The 20,007-nt window shown below is 50.0% G+C and overlaps 2 protein-coding genes and 1 non-coding gene across 3 annotated transcripts; 1 reads left to right on the top strand and 2 right to left on the bottom strand.

The window, feature by feature from the left end:
- Window positions 1-5,967: 5,967 nt before the first annotated feature.
- Window positions 5,968-6,106, bottom strand: LOC120658237. The gene has a single exon (XR_005668559.1). It is a non-coding gene; the product is annotated as a small nucleolar RNA Z247 (small nucleolar RNA).
- A 1,702-nt stretch (window positions 6,107-7,808) lies between these two features.
- On the top strand, window positions 7,809-11,402 carry LOC120643371 (glucan endo-1,3-beta-glucosidase 11-like). The gene is made up of 3 exons (XM_039919726.1): window positions 7,809-8,047; window positions 8,168-9,508; window positions 11,043-11,402. The coding sequence occupies exons 1-3, from the start codon at window positions 7,969-7,971 to the stop codon at window positions 11,075-11,077; spliced, it is 1,455 nt and encodes a 484-aa protein (XP_039775660.1). The 5' UTR covers window positions 7,809-7,968; the 3' UTR covers window positions 11,078-11,402.
- A 2,093-nt stretch (window positions 11,403-13,495) lies between these two features.
- On the bottom strand, window positions 13,496-15,805 carry LOC120643379 (1-aminocyclopropane-1-carboxylate oxidase 1-like). The gene is made up of 3 exons (XM_039919737.1): window positions 15,595-15,805; window positions 15,050-15,279; window positions 13,496-14,387 (listed from the first exon to the last, which is right to left on the bottom strand). The coding sequence occupies exons 1-3, from the start codon at window positions 15,715-15,717 to the stop codon at window positions 13,775-13,777; spliced, it is 966 nt and encodes a 321-aa protein (XP_039775671.1). The 5' UTR covers window positions 15,718-15,805; the 3' UTR covers window positions 13,496-13,774.
- Window positions 15,806-20,007: the final 4,202 nt, after the last annotated feature.

The following is a 20,007-nucleotide window of genomic DNA, read 5'->3' as shown; positions in this document are numbered from 1 at the left end:
CATTACCACCCCTACCCGGATGACGCCGCCGTGACGCGGGTTGGCCGAGCGTGCTCGTCATTTTGCCCACCGGGGAGAGGGGACGACCCAAACCATGGCGGTGGCGGCGTGGCGCAATGGAAGAGGGTGAATTTGTCAGTCACCGGCAGAAAATGCCCTGCCGGGTGCAGGAAGCCGCCCTGAAATACTCCACACTTCCACATGGGAGGCATGCTGACTGACAGGTTATGATGCGCGGCTGTGTTTGGTTAAGCATGTTTTTCGAGAAAAGAATCTCGTATTCATGGAGTACTAAATGAAGCATATTTGCAAAAAATTTTCAGGGATGAGTGTAACTTTTCGAGACAAATCTAATGACGGTAATGAATTAATTATTTGCTACAGTGATGCTACAGTAACAATCATCTGATCATACGGTCTAAGACCTCATTAGATTCGTCTCGCGATTCACACGGGGTTGTAGAAGTGGTTTTGTAATTAGACTTTATTTGATACTCTAAATTAGTGGTCAAAGATGTAAAAGTTTTCGCGAAAATTTTTTTAGGCTTAACCAAACACGGCCGTAATCAGATCGATCCCCCGTGCCACGGACAGTACATCCGCGGCACTGACTGCTGTGTGCCAGTCTGACAGAGGCAAGTGTAAAGGGAGATTAACTCCAACAAGCGGTGCTAATTATAATTAGGAAGTTGAGAATGGCAACCCGCCCTTGCCATGTGCTTTGGGAGGGAAGGAAACTGCCAGAGAATAATGGGCAAGGAACAGTAAGACCTATGCAAAGCGGCTCCGCTCTCTTGTTTTTCGTCAAAAGAGTGTAGGGGAGGGAGAGGGCTGCAGATCCGGACAATCCAGCTCCGGCGCGCGCACGCCAGAACCGATCAGAAGCAGACGCCGGCGACCCTCCCCCGCCGATGGCGAACAATCCGGAGGCCATAATTCCCTCCCCCCACTTGCCCCCACATGAGCATTGGCAACCAGTTGGGTCGCCTCGCTCGCGACCACCACCGGGTCTTCTCGACGAGCGATCGCGTCGCGGCGCACATGGCGCGCGCCCGGTGGAGGACGAGCCCGGCCCCCGTTGCCAAGCTGTCCTCGCCTTTCCACCCTTCCGATGACCCCCCCCCCCCCCCCCCCCCCCCCGTCGTCGTCTCGTGCCCACGGGCCACGCGCGATCGACTGCCCGGTGAATTGCTCTCTCAATTTCTCAAAGTTGCTTTGCCTACCTGTCGTCCACGAAGCCGTCTCGTGCGCCCTGATTGCTCCCATGGTGGCTTTCCTTGAGCAGACACGCACGGCGGGTTACGCATTACGCTTTCGGGGGCGTGGCGGCTGGCGAGCTCGCCTCACATGGTCTACGGCCGAGAATGCTATAGCCGGAGTGGAGAACAAGCAAGAGCGAGCATGGATGGCATGGATTATGCATGATGCTCCTTGAGTAGCTGCTAATAAGTTACTTGCCACGCAGTATAGGATTTGATGATTACATACAAGTATACAACCCACAAAGTCGCCAATACAGCAAGTATGGATCATGGGGATGTAGATTTAGAAATTCTACCCCCTTTTTCCTGCGTCACGATCTATGCGAGCTGTGACAGATACCGTGTCTGGATAGGACTTTGGACACCCCCGTTACCCTGACAATGTGCCCGTCTCCATCTCGTCGTCGCGTTTTTTCGTCTTGCCCGTGACTTGGCTACAAATAAAACTACACGCGGTCGTACCTGCTCCGACCTGCGCGGCCGTCCATTGTTACGAGCCTCCGCTCCATCTTCTCTTCACCTAAAAGGGGCGCCCCCCCCCCCCCCCCCCCCCGACGCAACACGCCAACACGGCACGCTCGGTCCCCACTCCCCATGCACTCTTGCCCCGGGGGACTCAAGTACGCAACTGCCGCCCGTCATGTAAAGAAGTAACCGAGGTTTAAAGAAGATTGCGTCCCCCCTTGGTCCATCTCGCTTTGCCTTTACTAAACCATCAACCACCTCAGCTAGCCACACCGACTTTCTGTTAACACACATCAAACCTCCGGCTACCTGCTCAAGTAATAATTAATCCGATCTGTCCTAAAATACCATTAATCCCATCTTATTTCGCCGCCGTGCCCCGCAACGGCAAAGCTAGTCGATCGGCAGCCGGAGCCTGTGAAAGAGTAGATGTATTTGGTTGTAAGCGTTGCACCTTTTCCGTGCACGCCTGCGTGTTAATATATAATGCTAGGAAGCACCCCTAGCGTGGTTTACACAAGGAAAGTGTGTAACAGATTTGGCTAGCTCTCCTAATTACATGGGATTCTATTCTATCCAGCACAATTCGTGTTACACACGTACATATACAAACTTGATACTCAAGCAATATCTCTAACACTCCCCCTCAATCAGACCTTTCCTAGGTTGAGATTGTTCTTGAACCAATCAAGTTGTTTTACTGGTAATGCCTTGGTGAAACCATCCGCCACTTGATCTCCAGTAGATACAAACCGAACTTGTAACAATCCTTGAGCAACCCTTTCTCTGACAAAGTGAAAATCTATTTCAATATGCTTAGTTCTGGCGTGAAACACAGGATTTGCAGACAAGTATGTTGCACCAAGATTGTCACACCATAACCGTGCTGCTTTAGGAGCCTTGACCCCTAATTCTTCTAGCAAGGTCTGTACCCACATAACCTCAGCTGTTGCATTCGCCCTAGCCTTGTATTCTGCCTCTGTACTTGATCTAGACACAGTTGCTTGCTTTTTAGCACTCCATGAAATCAGATTTGAGCCTAAGAACACTGCAAAGCCTCCAGTGGATCTCCTGTCATCTGAGCACCCAGCCCAATCTGCATCAGAGAATGCACTCACAAGCATAGATAATGACCTCTGTATTTTCAGCCCAATGCCTACTGTATTCCTCAAATACCTTAATATACGCTTGACCACCGTCCAATGAAGTGTAGTGGGCTTGTGTAAATATTGACATACCTTGTTCACGGCAAAAGAAATGTCCGGCCGTGTCAAGGTTAAATATTGTAGGGCTCCTACTATACTCCTGTACGGCGTAGAATCAGAGGCACCCAACAGCTCTCCATCATATGCTGAAAGCTTCTCAGATGGTGACAGCGGCGTGTTAACTGGCTTGCAATTCTCCATGCCTACACGCTTCAACAGATCTGATGCATACTTCTCTTGTGTTAAGAGTATTCCATCTTGTACCTTGCTCGCCTCAATACCCAAGAAATAATGTAAGTCGCCAAGATCCTTGAGAGCGAACTCATCATTCAGATTCTTCAGAAGTGCCGCTGTGGCCTTCGGAGATGAGCTTGCAACAATAATGTCGTCAACATATACAAGAAGGAAAATTGTAACACCACTCTTGTTGAAGTAAAATAAAGACGTATCTGCCTTGGACGGTTTGAATCCGAGATCTTGTAACTTCGTGCTTAGACGAGAGAACCAGGCTCTAGGGGCCTGTTTCAAACCATATAAAGCTTTATCCAGCTTACATATGTAGTGTGGCCGACTTGTGTCTTCATACCCAGGAGGTTGCCTCATGAACACTTCTTCTTCAAGGTAGCCATGAAGAAACGCGTTCTGTACATCTAGTTGGCGAAGGGTCCATCTATAAGAAACTGCAATAGACAACACAAGTCGAATTGTGGCAGCCTTGACTACAGGACTAAACGTGTCCTCATAGTCAATTCCATATCGCTGTTTAAATCCTTTGGCAACAAGACGGGCCTTGTATCTATCAATTGAACCATCTGGCTTCCTTTTAATTTTGAAAACCCATTTGCAATCAATGATGTTTTTACCTTTTTGAGGAGGGACAAGATACCACGTTTGATTCTTGATCAACGCTGTGTGTTCAGTATCCATAGCTTGTTTCCAATCTTTATTTCCTAGGGCTTCCTCCAAGTCCCTCGGTTCTTCTGCGCTAGCTGACAGGCCGTATCGCACAGTGCCATCGGTGTAGATTTTTGGGCACCGAATTCCACTTTGTGATCGGGTCCTTGGTCGTGAGGGCGCTGGCGCTTCTGGTACATCAGGAGCAGCAGTAGATGCATCCTCTGCTCCCCCTAGCGCAGGCGAAGTGGAGTTCGGCGTTGGCATGCCATCAGCTTCATGCGCAGAGGTAGTCGGGAGCTGGTGTTGTCCCCCTTGCGCGATGGTGCCGAACTCGTTGGGGGCAGTCGGATCCACCTCTAAGCCTGTGCCGCTGCTTCCCTGCAAAAAATCATCTTCCAAGGCAGCATTTTGTCCTGAGTTTTGATCAGGTAGATTAGAGCAATTAACAGTATTCGGATCATGTGTTATTGTGCTCAATGGTATCTCAGGCATATTAAGAAGATGACCGGGAAGAAGATTAATTTCAGCTCTAAGCCGTGCACCAGCATTAACATGCAGTTCCGAGAAGGGAAAAATATTTTCATCAAACACAACATCACGAGATATATATACTCGGCCGGTGGATATGTCAAGGCACTTGTATCCTTTGTGTAGATTGCTGTAGCCAAGGAACGCACAACGTTTTGAGTGAAATTCAAGTTTTCTAGAGTTGTATGGGCGTAAATTGGGCCAGCATGCACACCCAAAGGTGCGAAGAAAAGAATAATCTGGTGTCTCATGAAACAACTTTCCTAAGGGAGTAGTGAAGTCAATGACTTTACTGGGTGTGCGATTGATCAGATAGGTAGCTGCAAGGAACGCCTCATCCCAAAACTTCAACGGCATAGATGCTGCGGCTAGAAGCGAGAGACCAACCTCAACAATATGTCTGTGCTTGCGTTCTGCAGCCCCGTTCTGTTGATGTGCATGTGGACATGAAACAAGGTGAGTGATGCCAATTTTCCGAAAGAAAGGATTGAGTTTTTCATATTCGCCTCCCCAATCTGTTTGAACTGCAAGAATTTTCCTATCAAATTGTCGCTCAACAAGTTTTTGGAAATCTTGAAAAACATAGAAGACATCAGATTTGAGCTTGAGGAGATAAATCCAGGTAAACTTGCTATAGTCATCAATAAAACTAACATAATATTTCTTTCGCCCAACAGAGTCTGGAGCAGGTCCCCATACATCGGAGAAAATTAACTCTAAGGGAAACGTAGACACACTGTTGGACTTAGGATACGGAAGCTGATGACTTTTTGCTTGTTGGCAGGCATCACAAACGGACTCAAGACTCACTTCTCCGGAACATGGGAGTTTATTTTGGCTAATAACTTTATTAACTATAGGAAGAGCTGGATGGCCCAATCTATTGTGCCATCGGGTACTGGAAGGCTTGACTGCGCTCAACAATTGCCCTTCTGGCGCTGGAATAGGGTAGAGTCCTCGTTTACACTTGCCTTCCAAAAGAACTTTCTTCGTGTCCTTGTCCTTTATCAAGAAAAAATTAGGATGAAACTCAAGGAAGGCTCGGTTATCAGATGCAAGACGATGAACTGATACTAGATTCTTTGTTGCATGAGGAACATGAAGAACATTTTTAAGATGCAAGTTACGACCAGGAGCACGAACAACAGCATGACCGATACGGTTAATACTCATACCTGCCCCGTTTGCAGTGCGAATCTGATCGTTGCCGGTGTACTTGTCGTGGACGCTGAGCTTCTCAAGGTCGCTGGTAACGTGATCAGTGGCGCCTGTATCCGTGTACCAGTTAGTGTCGATGCCGTAGGAGTTCATGGCGGCGTTGACGTGACGCTCGTCAGGGACATAGTCGGCGTCGAAGCGATGCCAGCATTGCTGTGCAGAGTGACCTTCTTTGTAGCAGACCTGGCATCTGCCAGGGAATCGGCGCTGCCCATCTCTATTGTTGGCGCCGTTGCCACGACCGCGGCCACCATTGCCACGGCCGCCACTGCCGTTGCCGTTGCCACGGGATTGAGCCCCGCGACCACGGCTGTTGCCACGGCTAGAGTTGCGACCCCGTGTCGCAACATTGACCGAGGACTGATAGCCCTCATGGAGAAGCTCCAGACGTTGCTCAAAGCTCAGGATTTGAGCTTGAAGTTCAGTGAAGGAGATCGGCTCGACGCACGTCACGATGGACGTCACGAGGGGGTTGTAGTCAGGACCAAGACCGGTGAGGATATAAGAGTTAAACTCTTCATCTCCTAATGGTTTGCCGGCGATGATCATCTCATCTGCAAGACTTTTCATCTTAGCGATAAACTCGGCTGCAGTGAGATTACCTTTCTTAGTTGTTGCAAGCGCAATGCGCGTGTTCACAGACCGAGCTCGAGTCTGTGACGAGAAAACTTCATCAACCGCCCGCCAGAGCTGAGCGGATGTTTTTGCTGTCGCGACTTGGGCCATGACCTCGCGCGACATGTTGGTGAGCAAGTAGCTCAGCACCGATTGATCTTGGGCGACCCACTTGGCGTAGTCTGGGTTGGCACCCTTGACAGTCTTGTCTCCTTGCTTGACGTCAATCTCCTTAGGAGGAGGTGCGACCGTACCATCGAGGAGGCCCTCCAGTTGTGCTCCTCGGATGGCCGGCAGGACTTGAGCCTTCCAGAGGACCAAGTTGGTCTTGTTCAGCTTCTCGGAGACGGGAAGGCCGATCGGCGACGCCATGGCGATCTGGAAGCACCGCTCGCCATACTAGATGCAATCTAGAGTTTGGCTCTTGGTACCATGAAAGAGTAGATGTATTTGGTTGTAAGCGTTGCACCTTTTCCGTGCACGACTGCGTGTTAATATATAATGCTAGGAAGCACCCCTAGCATGGTTTACACAAGGAAAGTGTGTAACAGATTTGGCTAGCTCTCCTAATTACATGGGATTCTATTCTATCCAGCACAATTCGTGTTACACACGTACATATACAAACTTGATACTCAAGCAATATCTCTAACAGCCTGCCCTGCACCCGCACTTTCCCATGGCTGAGTCGGTGCGCTTGCTCTGTCAGGCATGGTCACCCGTCCAAAACGACCTCGTGGAGGAGTAGCTACTGCAACCGGGCCAGATCGACCTGACTGGCTCTTGTAAATGTTGGCGTTCACGCGTGGCTTGATCGCCTTCACTAACCACGTAATTAAGTCGGCTGATCGAGTCTCTGCTAGCTATGACATCCTACAGGACCACGCGTGCAGGGTCGCTGTCGGCATCACGCGGTTTTCGATCTCGTGAGATTACGGTCAGCTTAAGTCGCCGGGAACAGTAGCTTGTTGGCCGTTGTGAACACGCAAGTACGGCAGGCGGCCTAACTTTGACGGCTGCCATTTCATGTCGGCCAGCGCCAGCCAAACCATTATCTGCCCGTTCCCTTCAGGGGGCCAACCACGCATTATCCTGCGACAGCGAGTCTGTAAAATCCCCTCCAGTCGGGTCACGGTGCTGCGACAGTGATATTTGGGATCTCGGATAGGAGCACGATGGACGGCTTTATGCGTGTGCAGGGCCAATACGCTGGAAACCAAATCGAAACGTTTTATTGTGAAGCTAAACAATCTGGTATTTTGCACGTTTGAATACTACTCGAAGAATCAATGTGCTAAGAGATGCTCCAACATTACCATATTAGTATGGGTCTCATGCATGATGCATCGCAATAAGACATCAAAACGCACGGAAGAAAGAACAAAGGAGCTTTTCTCAACGGGACAAAACAGGAAAGGGAAAAGGAGCACAAGATTTTGGAGCCGTTGAGACGAGGCACCAACTGGCATCAGTCCCATTCATCACACCACAGCGTCGACATTGATTACCCACTAAGCACCACACACCCCAGCCGAAATGGCCGGACGCTGGGGCCCGGCGCGCAGCGAGCAACGGTCGCGCGAGCGGGCCACGCCTCCGGCCTCCTGCCCCCGGAGGCTGGCGCTCCCCGCCCGCCTCTTGCCATCGCAGCTGGACTCGATCCTCCCGAGGTCGACGGCCATAAATCCCCCGCTCCAGCACATTCCCCACACTCTCGTCCACTCACCTCAGCGCCGCCTTTGCCGTCTTGCTCTGCCTCTCCGCGCCGCAGCAGAGCAATGGCGCTCCAACGGCGCGCCCTCCTCGTCGCCGGGATGCTCGCCGCAGCGCTGCCGCTCCTCCTCCTTCGCCCGGCAGGTAACCGCCGCCGGAATGCGCAAGAAAGAATTGATGCTCTGCTAACGCAATGCGGCAGGGCGAATGCAGGTGACGATTTGGTGTCTGACCGGTGTGGTTCTGTTGTGGCTTGCATTGCAGAGGCGGGGACTGTGGGCGTGAACTACGGCCGGGTGGCGAACAACCTGCCGAACCCGGCGGCGGTGGTGCAGCTGCTCAAGCAGCAGGGAATCACGCAGGTGAAGCTCTACGACACCGACCCCACCGTGCTGCGCGCGCTCGCCAACACCGGCATCAAGGTGGTGGTCGCGCTGCCCAACGAGCAGCTCGCCGCCGCGGCGTCGCGCGCCTCCTACGCGCTCCTCTGGGTGCGCCGGAACGTGGCGGCCTACTACCCGGCCACGCAGATCCAGGGCATCGCCGTGGGGAACGAGGTCTTCGCCACCGCCAAGAACGTCACGGCGCAGCTCGTGCCGGCCATGGTCAACGTGCACGCCGCGCTGGCCCGGCTCAACCTCGACAAGGCCGTCAAGGTGTCGTCCCCCATCGCGCTCACCGCGCTCGCGACGTCGTACCCGTCCTCGGCCGGCGCGTTCCGGGAGGACCTCGCGCAGCCCGTGATGAAGCCCCTGCTCGACTTCCTGGCGCAGACCGGCTCCTACCTCATGGTCAATGCCTACCCGTTCTTCGCCTACTCCGGCAATGCGGGCGACATCTCCCTCGACTACGCGCTGTTCCGCCCCAATGACGGCGTGCAAGACCCCGGCAACGGCCTCAAGTACTACAGCCTCCTCGACGCCCAGCTCGACGCCGTCTTCGCGGCGGTGAGCAGGCTGGGGAACTACAATGGCGTGCGCGTGGTGGTCTCCGAGACGGGGTGGCCGTCCAAGGGTGACGCCAGCGAGGTAGGCGCCTCGGCTGCCAACGCCGCGGCGTACAACGGCAACCTGGCGCGCCGCGTGCTCTCCGGCAACGCCGGCACGCCGCGCCGCCCGGACGCCGACATCGACGTGTACCTCTTCGCGCTCTTCAACGAGAACCAGAAGCCCGGCCCGACATCCGAACGCAACTACGGCGTGTTCTACCCGAACCAGCAGAAGGTGTACGACGTCGAGTTCGTCCTCGGCGGCGGCGGCGGCGCGGCGGGCGGCGGCAGCCAGGGCAGCGGCGGCCTCGGCTGGCAGGAGAACGGCGGTCCAGCCAGCGGCAACCCGCCCAGCGGGGTGAAGGTCACGACGGGGGAGGCGTGGTGCGTGGCGAACGCGATGGTCGGGGAGCAGCGGCTGCAGGCGGCGCTCAACTACGCGTGCGGCGAGGGCGGCGCGGACTGCAAGGCCATCCAGCCCGGCGCGGCGTGCTTCGAGCCCAACACCATGGTGGCGCACGCCTCCTACGCCTTCAACGACTACTACCAGCGCAAGGGCCGGTCCATCGGCACCTGCGACTTCGCCGGCGCCGCCCACGTCGTCAACCAGGCACCGAGTAAGTCGTCCCGCCGCTCATCTCCTTCGCGTGCATTTCCAATTCCCCAGCAAAAAATCGTTCCTTTCTCGTGACTGCGTTCCCTGCTACAGTACCATTCGTGCCACTCATTGATCTCCATGAATTTGTTCCATCACGTTGGTAGAAAAATGTTGGTACTCTAGGTACATTCCATTATTTCACACACGTAAATGATGCCGAGCAGTAGCAGCAGTACTCTGCCAAAGCCATACAGTTCCATTACGTTCAAAAAAACCCATACAGTTCCGGCAAAAGTGATCGCAGGAACCTAGGCGCGAAACATCCCTTACAATCCATGCTTAATCACCCGGCAGATTACGGATTGGTATACAGTTCAAATCAAATTAAAGGTGCTTTGCAATTGTCCGGGAATGATTCTCGCTCTTTTACCATCACACAGCCGTTACTGGTACTGTGATTTTTAGCAGTCACTCCTCTCCTCACGGCCGTCAGTGGTCAAGCCTGCATTGGATCCGAGCTGCTGTCACTGGGATCGAGGCCTTGATTAGTTGCGTAAAGATTTGGGTGTAAAACACTGTAGTATTTTTGTTTGTATTTGATAATTATTGTCCCGCCATAGGTTAACTAGGCTCAAAAGATTCGTTTCGCAAATTACAATCCAATTGTGTAATTAGTTATTTTATTTAGCTACATTTAATATTTCATACATGCATTGAAATATTCGATGTGATGGGAAATTTTGTAAAGTTTTGGAATTTTGAAGGAACTAAACAGGGCCCGAGTTGGCTGCTGCTTGGTGCTTGCTCAGGTCGTGCAATAATGAAGGAGGTGGGGGACCGGGGGGGTGGCTCGTAGCTCGGTGTGATGTGACCCGTCCTGTGTTCAGTGTCCTTTCTCCGTCCTGGGTTTCCTCCATGGTGATGCGTGCCGTTTCTGGATGTCTGGATGTCGCAGACCGTGGCCTTGTTTGGTAGCGCTAGGGAATAGTAACAAATTTTAACTATATAATTATTATGGTGTCAAATAAAGTTAGTTTATAAAATCAACTTCAGAATCCCGCGATAGTGACCCTGGAGAATCTAATGAGATTTTTGACAGCACGATTAGAGGATAGTTACTGTAGCATCACTGTAACTAATTACCGATTAATTACCGTTATTAGATTCGTCATGAAAAGTTACACTAATTCCTAAAAAAGTTTTACAAATTAACTTCATTTAGTGTTTTATGCATACGAGATTTTTTTTCGGAATGTGTGCGTGCTAGAAATCTAGCACAAGGCCCGTGTCTGGATGCTGATTGCCACTTCCGGTGCCTTTTGCACCGCCCGCTCTGTACCCTACTGCATTCTTTACTCCACTCATTACGTATCCTGAGCGTACGTGTCTCCTTGCCGTGGACCAGTGGTCGTCTCGGAATGGGTCTTCATGCTCACATGATAGGATGGGAGTGCGATAATAATCTGCTGTTAGATCAGAGAATTTGCTGTTTTTTAAGGTTGATTGTGTTGTAACCTGTGATCTCACTGGTTTCTTTGCTGCATTGTTTACAGAGATGGGCAAGTGCGACCTCCCATCGACGGTCTGAACTCTGAAGAACTGAAACAACAGTGGCGAGGATTCCAGGCCGGCCAGCAGCCATCAGCGGATGTTGGAATCTTTGCGCCCTTTCACCCTTTCTTTACTCTGCTGCAGCCTTGACTAGTAGAAAACCAACACCGCTCTAGCTGTACGCCTTTCTTTTTTGCAGCCTTGGCTGATGGGGGGTACCTTTGTTTAGTCTACTATGTAACTATGCTACTGTTATAAGCTGATTAGTATAGGTTCATTAATGGCTTAGCCTTTGCTCCCATGTTATGTGACCCACTAGGGTTTGTCTCGGCCCTCGAGTGATCTGTTTGACTCCTGCTCCATCACTGTCTGAGAATATTTGTGCCGGAAATGGTGCTTAGCTTAGCGTGGACGACAGTGTACAGTAGGTAGGTAGCACTCGAGTAGAGAAACCCATGATAGTGGGTGCGGCGTCTCCCGTGCGGCGTCAGTGTTTGGCCTTTTATTAGCACCACCCCCTACTCCTGAAAAACTTTAATTAGCTAACTGTCTAGTAGTTGGTAGTTTGGCGAGCATCTTGACTACAACACCATGGGAATGAGAATTGGAAAGTCTTTAAGGTCACAAAGCAATACTGCTTTTATTGAAATTTTGTTAACAAAACCTGTCTGAAATCACGTGCGATCGCTCCAGAAATGGCGAGGTCGCTGATCCCATGAAAAGCGCCACTGCTCGACCTGGCATTGGCACACGCACGGTTTAGTGGGCAGTGGACGGACACGGGCACGGATGGAAACTTCCCCAAAATCTACCGTCCTCCGCGCTCCACTGTACGACCACCACGGCACACGTTCCCTGAGCCTTTCGACACCTACGGGGGCGTACCAGTGCCGGTAGTGCTCCCCTGCTCAGCGCCACGGCGGCCAGGGCTTGAAATCACATGGTGGTGGAGTACATGTAAATTGTCCACCACCACCATGAGGCATGAGTCCAGCGTCATCACCCGCGGTAGGTGCAGCCTGACCTCCGGGCTCCGGCCTCTTCCGCGCGCGCCCCTACGGCGTGCGCGCATGTGAAGGAAGCTGCCAATTGGCAATTGGAGTCGGCAGAGGCTGGACCGCCGGAGGGGAAGCCGAGAAGGGAATATTGGCCCAATGATTTCACCCATAGAGATGAGAGATTCGCTGGTGGACCGTGTTTGGTTAGTTTCCGTCTTTTTTGTGAGGTGATCGTGGTTTCTTCGTGGTTGGTGTTGGAGTAAAGAATTGGACCAGACCACTTTGTGCAACGGACCATGTGGGCTATCGGGCTCGGTATCTGACAGGTAGGGCAGATTGAGAACCCAACTTTGGAACTATATTAGGAAATGTTTTACAATTCTTAGATGATGGAATAAAATTAGAGAACGTATCAGGTGTAAATCAATCTATCCGTGAAAACTATGCAAACTTTAATCTGAGTCTCAAGTTGACAACACACAACAAAGATACACATCATTGTGGTCTGCAAACATGAAGATGAAGGATCCGAAGTGATTCTGATGGTGTGCCCTGTAAATATCATACCATAGGATTTAATTCGACCTTTGTCAAAAATCATATCAATACGACTTAATCATAACCGGACCATGCTTAGCACGTATACACATCAGTTTTGGAGCCGCTCGTGGAGCTCTGCTAAAAGGGCCTTAATGTGGCGGCAACAGTAACACACCAACTCCTGGCCACGCACGCTGCTGGTACGAGTCTATCAACTCGTGTTTCCGCACGGGCTAATTAGAGATATCTAATGATTATCTATCTCACGCTCTCTCTTTAACCAATTACTGCAAGAATACATATTAATCACACCTCTATATATGTTTGATATGTGTTTAATTGAACACTTTGTTTGAGTTATGTGAACAACATGAAAATTGATATTTTTATCTCTTCTCTTGTACATGAATATATGGTGACAAACACCTTATGGTTAGTATATATATGTTTATATAAATAATAACGTAAATAATATATTAATAATGATAGGAATAGTAATTTAGAATTTTATATTAATGTGCTTTAAAATTTTATTATAATAACATAATTTTGTTTAAGATTTGGGATTGATTTTAACTTTTATTATGTTATCATTGGATAATATATATGAAAATTTAGGGGGTTATTTGATATTTTTTATAATGGCATAAGTGGGTAATTTACATGAAGATTAGGGGGTTACTTTAGATTATTTTTTATAATGGTAGAGGTGGGTAATTCAGATATATATTTAGGGAGTTACTTTAGTCTATTTTTATAATGGCAAAGATGAGTAATTTATTAAAAAAATAACAGACCCAATGGCTATTATAATTAGAGTTGGCGAATTGATGGCTGGATGTTTCTGATTTTTCTGAGAATTTCTCTATTTTTTAGACTGTCCACCTAAGATCCTAGGTAGCTTCACCTGGAGGCTTCAAAAGGAACCTCCAATTAGTAATAATAAGATAGGCGGTGGTACAAACTTTACAGTACAAATATATATATGCGTACGTACATACTTATCTGAGACGCAAGCAATACATTACTCAACGATATACTCACACCGTGGCACCACCTATAAGCACAGATTACGTGCCTATCTACTACCGTACACAATACACACATGTCGATAATATAATGCTTGCCACGGCACACGCAAGCATGCAGCCACCTCGATGGCTCGATCTCGATGCTAGCTAGTAGGCGCTTCTCACTCACGCGGTGGCGATGGCGGACTTCATGGCCTCGAACCGTGGCTCCTTGGCCTCGAACTTGTGGCGCACGTACAGGTTCATGTAGTCCTCGAACACGAACCTCGGGTACGCCGCCTCGGCGCGCTCCTCGTCGGCGTCGGCGGCGGCGACGAGCGCGGGCGCCGGGAAGATGACGGCGTCGGCGCCGGGGTTGTAGAAGGACGCGATGGACATGCGGTTGCCGTCGGGGCGCGTGAGCACCTGGTGCATCACGCTCTTGTACCGCCCGTTGGTGATCACCTCCAGCTGGTCGCCGATGTTGACGACGATGGCGTGGCGCACGGGCGGCACGTCCACCCACTCGCCGTCCTTGAGCAGCTGCAGGCCGCTCACCTGGTCATCCTGGAACAGCAGGATGATGCCGCCGGCGTCGGTGTGCGCGCGGAGGCCGTTGACGAGGTCCGGCCGCGGGCACGGCGGGTACGCGCTCACCTTGGTGCCGAACGTCGGGCCGTTGGACCCCGCGAAGGCCTGCTTCAGGTACCCCGGCTCCAGGCCCAGGTTCTCGCACAGCAGCTCCAGCAGCTTCTCCGACAGCTTCTGTACCTCCGATGCGAATTGCTTCATCACTTGCCTGCAGCGACAAGGCTAGCTTGCTTTCAATCAGGAATATTACGATTTCCAAGCCAAGAGATAAAAGCGCGTCCCTTGCACTGTCACTTGCTCCTAAAAAAGTGATTCGACTTGTGATGGTTACTGGACTAACACAGCACTCTGATGTACACTTGTCGTTTTGTCAAGCCACGGAATGATCGGAAAACAAACTATATATGCCTGTAGTCGTCAGGCAAAAAAAATATTAAAACACACTAGCAGAAAAGCTACTTATCTACGAAAATAATCTTGATGTGCCATATAGTCTTATACGAGCATTTGGAACATTGTTTACTTTCGTTAATAGGAGCAGGTCATGTCAGGCAGTATAGCTTTTCTTATCTTACGAAGTGTCTGATTGGGCCTAGCACGATAGGTGGCTTCGTCAGCCTGGCTTTGTAGCCTTGCGTAAAAGCCATTACACTAATTCAACTTGGTAGACCAAACACATTCAAGTTGAGGATCACCATATTAACAAACTGATTAGATTATCCCCAGGGTTTTTTGCAACCTGAGTCAAAAGCTGGTGACATGGCGCTTCAACTTTTATTCAGATCAAGCCAACAGAAGGTTTATCAACGACTGATTGGATTGTAGTTGTAGCCAACTAATAATATGGTGAAGGTCTTCGATGAGGCGCACCTGTAGTGGTCGTCGAGGTCGGGGAGGTCGGCGATGTTGGAGGCGGGGAGGTGGCGGACGAAGAAGGTGCTCTCCCAGTCCACGTCCTTGACGTCGGCGCCCTTCTCGCCGGCTTCCAGCGTCCGCGCCGCGAACTCTTGGAACTTGGGCTCGCGGCAGCTGGTGTAGTGCGCCTTGGTCAGCCGCTCCACCTTGTCCATCAGCTCGTGGGAGATGCCATGGTTGAGCAGCTGCGTGAATGGTCAGTTGGTCACGGTTCATCTATGCTTAGAAGTGGGATGCTCCGATCGCGCTGTGCTAGAAATCAATTATGTTCGACCGGTCGATGGAGAATAAGAATCTGTCCGAGACTATTTGTTATGTTAGGTAAAGGCAGAATGCTTTGTTTTCCTTTCAGAAACCCCAACACGGGCAGAGACAGCCGCAGACTGACAGAAAAGTTGAAGAGGCGATAAACAGCATATGAACTCTTCATGTTAGCATTAGATTGTTCATAAGGTTTTATTATGGTTGATTATGTATGTGGAGTGGTGTGTGAGTGGCACCTCGAAGAAGCCCCAGTTCTCGCAGGCGTCGCGGATGACCTCCATGGCCGCCGGCTTCTCCTCGGTCTGGAGCTTCTCCATGTTGATCACCGGGAAGGAGAGCGTGCTGCTGGTAGCTGCCATCTCTCTCTAGTCTCTCTCCCTCTCCCTCTCTCTGGCTCTCTTGTGTGTTGCTTAGTAAGCTGATGATGAGTATGTGTGCAGACCGTGCCGGTGAGTGGTGCCCCATTTATAGGCGCCGGACTGCCAGAGTGAAGGCAGCGCTGAGCTAGATAGAATGCCAGATTACCAGAATGACCCTGGGACATACTACTACATGTTTAATTCGGTCAAATGGATTAGGAAACAAAGTGTAGGTGATTCGCAAAATAAAGCAGTGTGGACGGACACCGGCAATGAGGCTTCCTGATGCAGACAAGTCCTATTCGATCAGAAGACTGCACCTGGCCCAGCTAATTCCTAACGCTAGTAGTATTACGTGCGGATCCATCCTAATCCCATACTTTACAAGATTGATGATGGCGTCAAGAACTCAAGATATATATACTATGAGGAATTGTGTCATACATGCAACACCTGGTCAAAGTTCGTTGACTTTTCAAGCCCAGTTCAGTATGTACTAATATGGACGTCAATTCGCTCACGATGGTATTCAAGCCTGCTAAACTTCAAGTCCTAGATAATTCCCAGTGATCAAACGGCTACTCCATTTATTATAAGTCAAAATTTAACATTTTGAGCCTACAGAACATGCTACACATGTATAGTAGCTAGTGGGTTAAATGCAAAATTTTGCCTAAAAAGTTTTCTTGAAAGGTTCGATCTCCATCGATTTACTAGTACGTACACCACATGTGACCAGTGTTTGTGCTCTTCGAGCTCAATACTTCCATCGACGCATCCGATGGAAAGAACGAGAACAATCCCATCTGCTGAGTAGTCCTGAAGCCGACCGGCCTTGCAGCTGGACCACCCCGACCCGATCGAGTGTATCGTTATCTCTGATCGGTTGTGTCCCTTGTTCCTGATCTCTCCGTCGCCCATCACGAGTAGGGGCCGGACTAAACACGACCGCGTCGCTCGGATCTACGCAATCTTTCAACTGATTCAGTTTCTGCGATCTGTCTGACCTAATAATCGTCCTTGAGAGTGGGCGAGCCTTTTACCCTACCTTTACGGCTTTACCCTGTCGCGCCAATTTCGGCGTTGCCGAAGCTTTGTAGCTGCGGAAAGCAGACAAAAGCATAGTAGCTTTGTCACTCCGTTGATCCCTATGACTAGATAATGGGTTCGTTTCCAAAAAACAAAAACCAAAAAAACTAGGTAGATACTCGATGCAAACTACAAAAGCATACTAGTATAGCATCAAATCATTGTACCTGCATCCTGATTACAGGAGGCCTACGACGCAAACTAACCCTTCCTTTATAGCTGGGCGGCATGCTCGAAATGTACTCGCTGGGGACAAGCTTAGTGGCCACTAAGCTCGATATAGTCCTCGTACAAGAGACGCGCCAGAATATCTTCCAAGTTGCAGGCAGCGCCTTCTCTCTGGATCGGAATCCGGGCGAATAATGCACAGATGTTGCTACAACGGAGGGCCTGTGCCGCCTAGTCGGCCCTACGGCCAGGTTAACCTACTCGATCGACACGCTCGCAGGTGCGTGCATCGCCGCCACTACTTGAGATTGGGATCTGAGAAGGCGCACTGTTGAGGTGTCGCCGGCCGGGCCATGGACGAGGACGACCATGCCGCGGCGGAGCCATGTTCCCACGGCGAGCTGGCGGGCCAGCAGCAGCGGCATGCTTTGCTTGCCGTCGGGTCAAATCAGGAGGAGCCGCCCCGGCGTATGGATCGGGGCCGTCGCCATCTCCTCCGTCACGGAACCGCAGCAGCTGGCTATAGCCTACACACCCTTTGTTTCGACAAGCCCGCGCGGCGACGCATCATGCACGTCGCGCTCCGGCGCGCTTGCAACCCACCTCCGGCGGGCCACCACCACGGGTGTGGGTGTGGCGAGCAAGCTGGCCTGGCATGGCCGCAAGTGGGCGCCTGCGGCTGCATGCGCGCGTGTCGATCACCTCCGATTCGCCGCCATCCATGGTGCCAGCCGAGACCAAGATTTGCTCGCACCACAGCACAGGCCGCGCAACTAGTCGCTTGTGCCGTTGCGTCGGCGCCGGCGTCACGATATGAATTCACTAGAATTCTAGCGTTCACATTCGCGTTCGGATTAGATTCGGCGTTGGGTTTTCCTTTTTTTTTATGCAGTCGATCGGGGACATGGTTCGACGAGCGACCTCGGCGGCGGGCCTCTGCTTTTCGGCGAACGCGCGCGTGCGCGCACTCGCGCACGTACGGCTGGCCCGCCGGCCGATCTGCGGCTCCGGTAGGCAAAAGGCAAAGGAGAGCCTAACCGGTCTTCTAATCCGATCATTATTTTATCCAAGATCCTAATCGTTCAGACAGTAATATTTTATCGACCCTGGTTGGTCTCTCGAATCCACTTGGAACGCAGACGTGACGTGATTCCCGACGCGTGCTCTCACCCCAACTGCAGTAAAAAGGCCAAGGTCAAGATTACGGGTGAGTTTCATATTTTTTCTAATTTGAAATAAATTAGTTTTAATTTTCAGATCTAATTGGATTTTTTTTATTTTTCTTAAAAAAAATAAAATCACCGTCGAAATCACCTAAAGAATCAAATTTACTTGGTCTCGACAGTTGAATAGTTTCTATTGTCTAATTTTGTAGTTGAAAGATAAAAATAAAATTTTTGTGGTAATTTGAGAGTGTAAATCAGATTTTTTTAATTATTGTTTTACCCCTTATTCTAATCGTTCAGACAGAAATATTTTATTGGATGTCTCGAATCTACTACTTGGAACGCAGACGTGACGTGATTCCTGACGCGTGCTCCAACCCCAACTTCAGTTAAAGGGAAAAAAAAAGAAGAAGCCAAGGTCAAGATTTAGATCACGGGTGAATTTCATGTTGCTGCCGTACATATGCCGAGTGGGCGGGGTCAAGATTCTCAGATCACGGGCGCGCCGGGGAACAGGGGAAGTCAAGGCAGCCAACGCAGCGGCCTCGAATAATTGGGACACTTGCTCGCTGGAGGACAGGGACGATGGAGAGACGACGGTTGCTGCGCATGGCGCCGAGCCGCGCAGGACCATCCAGTGGAACGCCTCAGATCAACCACATCTGTTTCTGGCCAAGCCGCGGTGGTGATTGGTGAAGGCATTACGTCTGCAGATCTCGAGCGCTCCAGGTGGCAGATATGGAGTTCGTAAATCACAATTCATCGCCTCCAATTCATCGCGCTCCAGGTGATTGGTGAAGGCATTACGTCTGGGATCTGCTGGATGCCTATGGGCATGTGGATGGAGCTGTCTGAGATCGCCACTTGCCATGTATTGCTTCTCGTCGTGCAGATTCTTGGACGAAAGTCGTGCTTGGTTGCTGGTGATGACGGTGCTATGGTATCGTTTTTCTTGCTGAATGCATTACCACGAGGACCTCAACCTACAAGGGTACATGAGTAGATCCAGGTGAAAATCAGAACCGACAAGTTGGTTCGGGCAGCGGTAACATTTTCACCCTGTTCTACTGTTCTGCTCCAGCACCAACCAACAGTATTTTCCTCTCACACCACTCCAGCAGCAGTCTCCAACCACCAGCCAGCCAGCAGTGTTTTTCTCTCACACCACTCCAGCAGCAGCAGCCAGCATCAACACAGCGAACAGGGTATTTGATGTTACTCTCCTCTTGAGGTGTCGTCTTGGAGTTCTTATTGCCCTTTGGTCAGCTTGGAGCAATGGCGGTGCCTGATATCTTACTATTACTAATTGGATGCTTCTTTTCAAGACTCCAGGTGAAACCATCTAGGATCCTAGATGAATAGTCTAAAAAATCTTACTATTACTAATTGGAGGCTCCTTTTGAAGCCTTCAGGTGAAGCCACATAGGAATCCTAGGTGGACAGTCTAAAAAATAGAGAAATCCTATAAATTCTCATAAAACTCAGAAACATCCGGCCATCAATTCAGCAACTCTAATCATAATAGTCATTGCATCTATTACTTTTTCTAATAAATTACCCAACTTTGCCATTATAAAAATAGACTAAAGTAACCCTCTAAACATGTATCTAAATTACCCACTCATGTCATTATAAAAAATAATATAAAGTAACCCCTAATCTTCATGTAAATTACACACTTATGTCATTATAAAATAATATCAAATAACCTCTTAATTTTTTATACATATTATCCAATGATAACATAATAACAAGTTAAAATAAACCCAAAATCTGAATCAAAATTATATTATTATAATAAATCTTAACGCGCATCAATATAAAATTCTAAATTACTATTTTTATTGTTATTAATATATCATTTATG

This window comes from Panicum virgatum, chromosome 1K (genome assembly GCF_016808335.1).
Source record: "Panicum virgatum strain AP13 chromosome 1K, P.virgatum_v5, whole genome shotgun sequence".
NCBI lineage: Eukaryota > Viridiplantae > Streptophyta > Magnoliopsida > Poales > Poaceae > Panicum > Panicum virgatum.
This window is presented reverse-complemented; position numbering and strand designations above follow the sequence as displayed.